At 43.2% G+C, this 12,174-nt stretch overlaps 1 protein-coding gene across 1 annotated transcript in view; it reads right to left on the minus strand.

Moving 5' to 3' along the window:
• The window catches only part of LOC138488135 (schlafen family member 13-like), a 434,878-nt gene that overhangs the window by 187,747 nt on the left and 234,957 nt on the right, over positions 1–12,174 (minus strand). Inside the window, exon 3 of the mRNA XM_069614898.1 lies at positions 8,124–8,252. Coding sequence (XP_069470999.1) covers positions 8,124–8,252 — 129 coding nt within the window. The remainder of the gene's footprint in view (positions 1–8,123; positions 8,253–12,174) is intronic.

The raw sequence follows: 12,174 nt of genomic DNA on the forward strand, positions 1-12,174 counted from the left end.
TTGAGTAAACAACCACATTAGGATCCCTATTTTTCTTGAATACAAACACCCAAGTGATAACATGTATTGCTTAAAATATTTTGATTGTTCACAAACATTATGACTGGTTGTCTAATGAAAATGTGTTTCTTTCTTTTTTCTTTTTGCTTTTTTCTCTTTGTTTCAACTCTGTCTGTAATGACTTTCAACAGCGAGAATATTCGCCTCAGGCTTCTGATGAAGAGGGTTTCTCCTAAAAACGCGTAAAGCTGTCAACATTGTTCATAACAAATGTGTGTTTTGTTCATCTCGACATTGAATGTTATACACAATTAAAATCTAACTGTGCATTTTTACAAATCTTGTGCATAAGTAATATTTTCAATAGCAATTGAAAAACAGGGTTGTTTAAACTTCTTCGAACTTCTTATAATTATCTAATTACAAGTCTTTACCACCTTTCTGGTGGCCCCTAGATAGTGTGCACGGGACGGGAGGGATCCATAACAGGTTCCTTTTCTTTCTTTTCGCAGGTTTATTGCGGTACCTCACAAATACTACGACCAGCCAGATAAAGACAAAGGAGGATACGTTATAAAAGTGTAGACCCCACAGCTATCAGATATTTCAAGATCAAATGACAAAACCATATAAAATACCCCAAATAATTAGTGTTTATGAAATTAAGATGTTTTCATGAATATTAATGGCAAAAGTGACAAATTATAGTGCTTTTGGTTAATAGTTGTATACAACGTTTTTGCATGCGATGTGTGGTCAACATGAAGGCAATAAGAAATCCCATCGATCCCCTGAAGAAGGTGCTTAAAAGTGTTCCAATGGGATCGAAACATGTAGGGCCTAGTTTAACGTGGTGATCAGGGTATATGTGGACTGAGACAGAGGTTCAAGGGGGTTGTACAATAAGGTTAGGAATACTTTTTCTTTTATTTTTGAGGCATATTAATTGGAAGTCTTTTTGAACATGATATATGAGGCATGGATTTTGTGGTTTCGTAATTCCAGCCAGAGAAAGCTGGGTGACTGCAGGAAAAAGATGACCAGATCAGACCGAAAGGAAGAAAGAAAGGCATACGGCAGGATGGAGAGAAGCAGGGAATTGCCCTAAATTTCTAAAGCTCCTCAAGATCCTCCTTTTTCTCTTCTTCCTTCCCTCTGTCCCTCCCCTGCTAACGCCCCGGTCTGTCACAGTGACTGGCTGCCTGGTCTCCTTCCGAGTTCTAGAGGACGCCAGACCCCCTACCCCACCCCCGCCCAGTTCTCCCACTTCGCATGTGGACCCTCATCCCCTGCACCATATACAATCCCTGCCATTTGCCCAGCTGGCCTCTCCTTCATACACGCCTAGCCCTGAGGCCCTCCCCCCTCCTTTACTCCCCTTTCACTAGCACTCTCTTCTCTTGCCCTGCACTCCCCTTCCTATCCTAGCACTTCACATTTCGCACAAATTGCACCCCCCACCCCTCACACTTCTAGTTACTGCACTGGACAATCAGAATGTCACAAGGCCTAGTAGGACAGTTATTCTCATCTTTCTCCCTTGACCCCCCCCACCCCATACCTCTTTTTGTCTTGTGGCACCTTGAAACACCATTTGTTGTATAGGCACCTTACAAATATCCAACAAATAAATAGGAGAAGGCAACTGGGATGGAGAAAGGAGAATGTGGGGCAAAGAGACTGGTGAGAAGGCATTCTATGCACAGTAATATGAGAACAATGCACAGTAACTGTTGTTATATGCACAACTTCTGTTTTAAAGCAACTGATGGGAAATATGCACCTGAATAGATGTACAGTTATGTTTTACAGTACTTAGTTGATGGGCATTCTGCAGCACAGTAACCTATGTGCAGATTAATGTTGCGGATATTCATTTGCACAATATAGTTTCTCACATGAGACTAGAAGCAATTGAGGTACAGAACTTTGATTTGAGTATAAATTGAATATGCTTTGTCCGATCCAGGGGTACATGAATTTAATACTAAGTGTTTCTTTGTCAATTGAATACTGGTGGACATATTCTCCTGGCGCTTGGATGCTGGTTCACATTTTCTCTGGTACTGTAACTTTTAATGTCACAAGACTCATGTTGTTTATCCAGGAAAATTGGTTATAAATATGACCATCGTTTCTGCAATGGTGTCATTTTTTAAGATGAGCAATATACCACCCCAGGGATCTCTCCAGAGGGTGTCTACTTTCCTCTATGAGCCTTTGCTGATACAGTGTGTGTATTTACTCTGCAGAAACCCTCTGGTAAACTGAGAAAAGAAATTGATACTTTTACAGGTATTTGTGGCCAAGACACTGTAATTTATTTTGTTCTGCAACCTATGCTGGAGCAGGAGAACAAAGCCTGATACCTTTTCTCGCTCTGCTCGGGAGGTGAACGATTGTTACTTTTTCTTTGCTTGACAAGCAAATGGATACTTTATAAGTCACATAAAACGTTCTAATTATTTTCTTTGCCGGTTTCTTCAGAGGAAACAAAGTAAAAACCGATTTGCTCCTGCATCAAACTGGGTTTGTCTAAAATGAGTATGTAACTCTATGAAGCCTATTGGACTGAATGGGGTTCGCCATAGGAGGCCCCTACAATCACCATGTCACAGGCACCCACCCTCTGAAGGGCTGCCTCTTCACCCCCACACAAAGGTCAGTTTTACATAGATTTTCATTCATGCTATAGGCACTTAACTGGTCATTTAGAGGGAATGATAGTGTAAAACATTGACACCACTCTCGGTATAAGCGTTCATAAGTCCCTAACCAAAGCATCTCCAGCTTGTAGCACGGCCTGAAGCCCGCCAAACCCACCGCTCTCTGGGGTGACAAGCAACGGATTGCCTGCACGGTGCTCACACAGGCTGTACCCCTGAAAGGGTAGAACAGGATGCCCGCCTCACCTCCCAAGCAAGTCTGAGCACACCTGCCACCGTGGCTCACCCCATGTGAAGCTCGCCACCCAAACAAGAGGAAAACCCCCTGCCGGGTAGAACGGTGGCACGTGGGGCATTTCGCCCAGCGGGCAGCTGACATAGCGGACCCAGCGACTTTGCACCTAGAGGCACACCCGGACCGCTTCCATCAGGGCCCCTGGGCAGGCCGTAGCCTCCCAACACCTTACAGCCTGCACCGGGTCACTGCGGCCCCCTGCTGAAGAACGCAGCCGTAGCCCGACTAGACCGGCCAGCAGACGCCCACACGGAACCGTCTCCGGCAGCCTCCAGCAGCAGGGAACCAAGCACCAAGTAAGCGGGGATATATAAGTATAAAAATATTCAACTGTACGCTATGGAGATACGTTTACTTCTACAAATGAATAGCCTGAACAAACCTGGTTTGTCCCGAGCACAGCATACTTCTGCTTTCTTTTTGTGCAGAATAATGCTCTTGTTGACTAGGGCACAACATAAGAATTGCATCATTTCATGAGCCAATATATTTATAAAATGGTTTCAAGTGCACAATTTAGATAACATTGCTATTGACGTGAATGGTATGTCAATGAATAATAAAATGATTCCGGACCCTATGGTGAGCCCCCTCCAGACTGATTCCAACATCTCACCGCTGGTGCTAATGTGGCATGGTAAGAACTGGAGTGAGTGTCTGCTGCGCCAGACCCCCTCATTGTGACTTATCCCTGCCCCCCTGAGGGTGCTACGAAAGCTGTTATCTGAAACGGATAGCAGATTTGCCCTCTGGGGTGCCAGGCACTTCAGAGCTGGGTGTACGCCCAATCTTTGCCCGCTCAGAGGGGCCTTACCAAACTGAGCCTTGTTCTTCACGTGTACTTCAAAATAGTTCTCCTAGTCTCCCCATTACAGAATCTCTCCTCGGCAACTGCATCTGCACACGGTTTGTCTTGGCGCTTTCTTCTAAAGGGAAACGTCTATTGAACTAACTTTGTATATTTAACTTTAAGATATGTTCACTTACTGTGCATATATTAATGAGTGGCAGTTTTTTAAATTTTACTACAGGGGCAGAGAAGGGAGCTGTACCCATCCCCAGGTCGAAACAAAACGTTTTACAGCACATTTTGCAGCAGGAATAGAAACATTCCATACGATTTAAACTCTCTGAGCTATCCAACTGAGACACAATATGCCGTAGAATTAATTGGGCAGTAAAAAATAAACATTTATGAGGATATCTACCCACCAACCTCACGAATCCTTTGTAAAATAAATATAGCACTACAATGACCAGGTTTTTCTAGTGTGCCATGACATATCCCTGTTGCTTCTAAGTACTGTAATAATAAGTGTTATGTTAATAAGAAATGTAAACCCCATAGCCAATACATTACCAAATGCTGTTGTATGCACATTTAAGGATAGATAGCTGGTAAGATAGCTCAGTGGGTTAAGTGCTCACTGTTGGGGTCTATATGTGTTCTGTCCATTAAATGTTTGAATCCTAGCAAGGTCTACTCAACCATATATGCCACTGACCATATAGCTCAGACATGTATGCTAAAAAACATAAAAGATCAGCAGCGTATAGGAGTACAATGTCTTGGTGTCAGCCTCTTGGTCTGCCTGATGATGAACCATGTATGTATTCCCTTTCAGTTTGTGTATGAACTTTTGTTTTAAAATTTGATTATATTGCCTCTACAAACTTGACCCTAATATTGTCTGCATTCGTTTAAGTGTAATTGTGCACCCTGGCCATGCGTTGCCATTTTCTTATTTGCCAGGTTTCTGCATCCTGTGACACAGCACTAGGTGCAGGACGGCATGAGCACACCAACACCAAGCAGAAGCAGCATGTATTGCCTTGTCAGGAACCTCGAGAGGACCGTAACTGCAGGAAAACCAAAGTAAGTGCAAATGCTTACATTCACAATAATTTGGAAATATGGGCTTATACACATATTAACGCTATATATGGTAATCCATTTTTGTATGAAATGTGCCGGATACATTACTCACCGTAATCGGATTTCTGATGCTTGTATCTGATTAGATTCACATGCAATGCATAGGCCGACATCTAGTGGAAGCTATGGAGTATTACAGTTGTTGTTTTTGAAACTCGAAAAGTGACGTCGACAGGGTGTGCCAGTAATCATATATCCCTAGTGTGACGTCCACTGTACCCATGGTCCTCCACGCGTTGAGGTCCCTCAGATTATTTTGCTTCTGACATGAGGTTGCATGAAGTGTAGCGCGAGTACAGGTGTATTCAAGCAGATATGTATCAGATAAAGCCCATATAAACATCAATGGACCTTCTACTCTTTCGGGGGTGAGGAAGGGTGGGCGCATGTGAATCTAAGCAGATACAAGCATCAGAAATACAATTACGGTGAGCAATGTATCGCTTCTGAAGCTTGTTGAATCTGCTTAGAACACATGCTATGCATAGATTAGCAAGCAGTGTTAGGAGAAGGTGCTGGGTGCTGAGAAGGTCCAGCAGCAAATAGATGTTTTAGAACCGCTTGTCCCACCGGAGCATCTGCTTTAGAGTGTGTGTCAATGCAGTAGTGCTGAGTGAAGGTGTGTACTGCTGTTTCCTCGTGTGCTCTCGTGCTTCGTCTTTTATCCGTGTGGGGAAGTGTAATGGAAGTCAGGTGTGCGAGGTGGCCAGTAATTGCCTGACCCTGCCTGACCATTGTATTGGGACACGTCAAGTATACGTCTCGAATGTTAGTCTGTTTTCTCTCATAGCAGACTATCTGTCAGAAAGTGTTTGTGTTGTGAAAGGAGGGAGGTGGGGTTGAGTTCCTAAGTATCCTATGTGGTAGGATGGGGTAAAAGGTGTTACAGGGAAGGGGATACCAGTTCTTACCATCCGGTGTCCCACTCCCCAAAGACTCCTCATGCAGGCGCTCCTCCTGCGCTGGTCCACCCCCAGGAACTGGATCCAAAAGCGATAGCCGTTTCCTGGCCATCTGGATGACAGATCACCGGGACTAGTGGGGGAGATACCTTCTGGATTCTCACAATGCTCTTTTTCTAGTTGTGGTAACCACCAGGGAGTCGGTTTTCAGTGGACCCCTGATGTATAGAGGGTCGATACGGGCCTGTCTGAACACCTTCTCAATGCGGGGATTGACTGCTTTAGTAAGGTTTGCAGTTAGGAGACAGGGTTAAATGCATCTCTGAATAGATTGCAAGTGAGGAATGAATTGTGTTGCGGACTTCTTGTCTCCAAGAATGTCCTCCACAAAGTCCTTATCAACTTGGGCTTCCTGGGTGTCTATGTAGAAATGTTCTGCGGCCTTTAAGAGCAGCTCATTGTATTTGAGCTGGTTGTCGACTGGCGATTCAGCCACTGGTTGATCTTGATGGTCTGGTGACTGGATGATGTAGACGTTGTCATCATCGTCATACAATTGGTCTTGGTCACCCTGGACCTGATCATACTGGCCTCCTTGATCTCCTTGAGAGCCAGGTTCAAGTGAACCGGAGGTGTCTACAAAATATAAGTCATAGGAGGGGGAGACCAAGGGGTAGTTGGAGGTGCTGGGTTGAAAAGTGTTCAGGTATGCCTTCTTGGCTGCTGGTTCATCTCTAGCTACCACTGTGTGAGATGGGCCCTGAAGGTTAAACAGCTCTGCATGGTGGTGGTCCATAAAGTCTACAAAAGTGGACCCTATCGAAACTCTCTGTGGTCCACTCAGATGACCTTGGAAATACTGAAGGAGTGTCCTGTAAGGGAGTAGGCTCCTTGTGGTGCGTGGTCCCTGAAAATGTGTCTGAGGGTGTAGAGGTGTCCTTAGATTTAGAGGGGCCACTATATTGGTAAGTACAGGGCTTAGACGGTAGAGGCATCAAATTATTTGTGGATTTCGACGTCTTGGATTTTAAAGGTAGTGGAAGGGGCCGTCGTAGCACCTTTCAATGCATGCCTTTCGTCGCGCGATAGTCTATCTGTTTTATGCGCAGTGTCAAAAACAGACTTGTGGGTCTGTTTCGGAAGCCTGACATGCGGTGTACGCGAGTATGATCGTCCAGAGGACCGGGATGTTTTCGAGGACCTTTCCTTTGATACTGCGTGGCTTTCAACAGTCGATAGAGCAGTCGGCCGTGGGATGTGTGCTTGGTGTGGCGTGAAGTGTGCGTGCTTGAGTCACTGGGTGGAGTCTCTGTAACAGGACCGTCAACCTGATTAATGGAGTCAAGGGCTCGCACGTGGGAGTCTGTCGAATCCGTTCGACCTTGGCATCACTTAGGACACTGACTCTGCCATCACTGGCAGGTCCCGCCACGTCATCAGAGGCCTCGGCCTGCATGGCGTGGGCAGCCCAATGTTTTGTTCTGAGGTCCTTTAATGTTTTAGGTTGAAAGAGCTTGCGAGATTTGCAGTTCTTTTCGGGGTGATGCCGTGGGAGACAGTGGTTACACACCCCGTGTGAGTCTGCCCAGGGGTACTACCTATTGCAGGATGGGCTAAACTTAAAAGGTGTATATTTCATGATTAGTAAAAAGGGCAGCATTGCGAAGAGAAGGACATGAGGAGAAGAGATTAGGCATTCTCTAAAAGGAGAAGAAATGATGGCCTCCCCCCACTCTCCCTAATGTGATGGGCTAAGGCCCTGTGAGGCCGTGTAGCCCACGGTCAGTGTCCGTCAAGGCTATTGTCCGGTCGTCGTTGACGATAGCTCCATCCATCTAACTCCTCTGCGGAAGATCTTGTGGAGGGCGATGGGCGGTTAGCGAAAGAATAGTAAGAAAGGCATCAGCCTGAGCAACTCTGCAAACTAGCGTCTGACTACGATGGCAGGAAAAAACAATCTGAGGGACCTCTACGCATGAAGGACCATGGGTGCAATGGACGTCACACTAGGGATAGTATTACTGACACGCCCAATCAATGTCCCTTTTTGAGTTTCAAAAACAAATCATGTTATAATCCGTGACTATCACTGAAGGTCGGCCTATGCATAGCATCTGATCTAAGCAGATCCACAAGCCTCAGAAATATATATATTATATATAATATATAGCACACACATGACCACCATAGCATACATCTTTGGTTAATTATACTGTTTTATCTCCTGCTGTTTTGGAAACAACATACACAACATACACAACATACACATGTTTTCAATAAAAAAAAGAGTTTTATCAAATTCTCAACTGATAAGATTAACTTACCCCCGCAGAGGTGCACTCTAAGTTCATCCAGGCCTTCCAACCCTTTTTTTATATACACAGGTAGGACAGATGGAGGGGCATCAGAAATACTCAGTGCTGTGTTGAAATGTTCAGTCAAACTCGGAATATCTGGTGAGAAAACATATTTTAATGCATTACTGATGTATTGGTAAAGGTGTTAAGTGTACAGATATAAACAATCATGAAGAAATAGGTCTTCTCACAGATGAATAACTTTTTGGCTCCCCCATTAGCTGTTCTACTGCACCAATCTGTTTGTAGCAAGATGCTGTCAAAACGCAGATGTTTGCATTACATTTTCATTTAAAAGTCATATGCAAAGTACCACTTTTCCTGTTTGCCTCCACTGGAATCACTATGGCATTACACATTATTGCTACCAGAGTGAATCACGGCAACAACTTCTACAGCAATACATCTCATTAAGAGACTGTAACAGCATGTTCATAACGCTGCCGGCGGCCTGACAGTAGGAGAACATTTAAGATTACACATGGCCACAATCTTCTATGGGCAACATTGGCTCTTGAATAAGAGGGTTGAATTCTAGTCTGGTTCATAAAGCTCTTTCGGGTGTTCCTTCTATTTGATGTCCAAGTTTAATCCTTTGATTGTGGAGTACCAGATCAGTTGGAATACCTCCATACCAGAACATCAGAGCAGATGGAAGAGCTTTCTAGGTTAGGGGTACAAATTTAAATTTGCAAGCTACGAGCCACGCATAAAATGTCACTCACCCCCTTATTTCAGCACCTACACCCAGCACATAATTTCTTACTATTGCTCATGCTGATTTTGTCAGAGCACTCTGTGGCAGCAGAGTTCTTTGCTATTGTGTACTTGTTCTTTAAGAGAATAAACCTTGTGTGCCAGGCCTTTTTCTCTAGTGGGTTGTATTTTTTCTGGTGTGAGTGTTGAGGGGCTTCTTTGCACCAGTCCCTACATTTGCAGGCACTCGTGGAGTGAGGAGGAGCTGCTTAGAACCATCTGTCTGGGCAAGGGGAACCAACCCGTGAGATGAAAGCAAGGTTGTTGATGACAAATGCATAGGAATTCAGGAAGAGAACTGTTTTTACAACGCTCTCCAAAGCAGAAAGTGATATTTGGATCATTCAAGTGACAAGAGTGTGGAGATCTGGACATGCAGTTTTTTGTCAAATCTTTTGTATTTAGCAGTAATAGGTTCTCTGCAGTGTTTAGTAAAAATGGGGGGTTGCAGGTTTATGTAAATACGTTTCCGGGTGTCCAGTAAAGGTACTGTCACAATAGTCCACATCAGAAGTGTTCACTGGGACCACTAAGGCCATTTTGTATTTGAATTAGATCATTGAGAGGATTCCTTTAAGCTTGGCTATTCGGGATATTTTTTGCACAGCCCTCTGGTGAGGGATGTAAAACCATTGACACTAAAGGCAAGAAATGATTTCCACACAGGAGAGAGACCAAACTATATTGGTATCTATGGCAGAGCAGCAAGTCTTCATTCAGGGGAAGAGGAAGACTCTTTGCAAAGTGTAGTTATTCCCAATAGTTACCCTATAGAATACGTCAGACTGGTAAAATCACACATACGCTAAAATAAGTATGTTGGGTTTTACATACCAAATAGTTCGACACAGTGCACGTATAAATACAGTAAAGGGCCAAAGGTGGACCTTCTCACTTCTGAGTTAAATACATAATCATTACCTGTTGGTAAACTCTGTGTCTATAAGTCTAAGAGGTGGGGAGAAAAAGGGAGCCCTAAACAGTGATAGAAACATGTTTATAGAGTCATGATCAGGACCCAAAAGGCCAACACATGAATAGCCACTGTAATCTCATCAATCTCTAGCACATGGTTGCTCATAATGTGGCCAGATCCAGATTTCCTGGACAACAATTCCAGTGATTCATCACCACTATATTGGCTTTTTGCTGATGGGAGTTAAAGTCCAAAACATGTGGAGGGACACTGTTAGAGATCTTTTTGCCTGTATTTTTGATATTCCATGGTATTTTTGTGGCATGGTGTTATTTTTGGTACTTCGTGGTATAGTGGTGAGCCTAACTTCAGAGTACCGCCTGATAATTGTCCTTTTACCGGAATCACTAACAGTAATCAAATATTGGACTGAGTACACTCTAAACAATTAACTCATCCCCTTCTGTGGTATATTATCTACAATACCACATTATGCCCTTTTCGCTTGCATCTCAGAATACATTTACCATGTAAATGAAACCGGAACATTCATTCAGAGCCTCTCAGAGTAACACAATTTACAATTACTAACTTTGCGTTTATACTTTATCACATGTTCTACATCTATCTGTATGCCAACTCAATAAAGCTGAGCACAGAAGTAGTACACTGAGGCTAATTCACCTTTTTCTAATTGTTATTCTTTATCAGAAGTTAGAAATATGCAAGTTACATAGAATGACATGTGCATCCATGTTGTAATTCAAACATAAGCAAAGTCTTTCCCGCAATGGGTTTTAAAACATTCTATTTGTGATAATGCCCACTGCATTCTGCCACTTGAATTTAAAAATTGGCAGAGCACGGGCTTCTGTCACATCAGACTTTTATTGCAGCAAAACATGGCGCAACATGAACACAGTTTTACATACATGTTTAAAATGTCATTGTGCAGCACCTAAAAATGAAATTACTTACACACTGTACATTTTCTAACATTAAGCATTCACTCGTCAGCACGCTCCTCAAATTGGATAAACTTACTAAACATCAGTGTGTCTTGAACTTCTGCAACCCCAATCTAGTTGTCGGACAGAAGAACTCTTATCCACTCCCTTTTCGCCTGGAACAAACCCTCTACCAGCCTTTCTGCTCCCAAAGTTAGCCAGAAGAAAAGAGCGCCTGGACCAAACCCTCTTTAGACAGCTGCCAGCTCCCGAGCCGGTGAGCGAGTGACCAACCCTTTCCTTCTGCCAGTATTTTTCTAAGACCTCATGTCTCATTGAAAACCACTTCCCTTTTTGTCAGTCAGCCAATCCAAGAATGTTCTGAACGTGTCCATCCCCACCGCTTAGAAGCAGAAATAATAGCTACATCTCAGGCCTGTGTTCCTGCTCTGAAAGTTTTTTAAACAATGCAATGACTTTAGCAGAACGGATCTCACATTCCACACTTCTGATTTGGCATGTCCCCATTCAGACACAGTGCAGCTTTAAGCCTGCACATTTAGTTTATTTCATTTCCAAACTACAATGCATTCCATCAATCTGCACCAAGATTATATAACTGGCATGGACTGGTTTGCACTAAACGTTAGCATGGGAATCTGTTATATGTTAGATGGATAAGGTAAATTAGTATGTTAGTTTCATGTTCGTTTTATTTTAAATGCAACTCAGCTCACAACCCTGGTATCGTGGAGCAAAGTGATTATTTTTCTAGCATGTGTTCTATGCATTCCCAACATTGGCATCTATTAGATCGAGCCTGAGGCTCACACCCTTGGCTCTAGTTAAAATTCAGACCTTTGCTAAAATGTGGAGCTACCTTTGTTGAAATTCAGAATAGGGAAAATATTTCTATATTACATTTCCCTACACACCCTACTTTTTCTTTCTGCTGAGTCACAACCAAAATCACTGCAGGAAAAAACATACATGGAATAATCCTGGCTTCAATATGTAATCAATGTGTGATCTTGGGCACAATTTTACCTTGATCTTAACAGTTAATCCAATCAAATAGAGCCATTAAAAAAGGTAACCGACTAGAACCATCAAATTATTGCCTTTTGGCTATGATGGACTCTAGTCAAAAGATATTTGCCAACATGTTCCTATAAAAACTTACCATCTGGCTAGAAGACAGAAAAATCCTTAGCATTTTCCAAACAGGCTTCAGAAAAACCTTTAGTAAGATTACTAACATCACTATACTCCAATTTCTTACTGCAGAATACGAAAACAAGAAGGTCTGTAATCTTTTCTGCTGTTATGTGGACTTCACCAAGGCCTTCGACCTTATCTCTAGATCTAAACTCTGGGTAAAATTGAAACAATGGGGAAT

The sequence above is a fragment of the Ambystoma mexicanum genome, chromosome 9 (assembly GCF_040938575.1).
Source record: "Ambystoma mexicanum isolate Mex_15411 chromosome 9, UKY_AmexF1_1, whole genome shotgun sequence".
Taxonomy (NCBI): Eukaryota; Metazoa; Chordata; class Amphibia; order Caudata; family Ambystomatidae; genus Ambystoma; species Ambystoma mexicanum.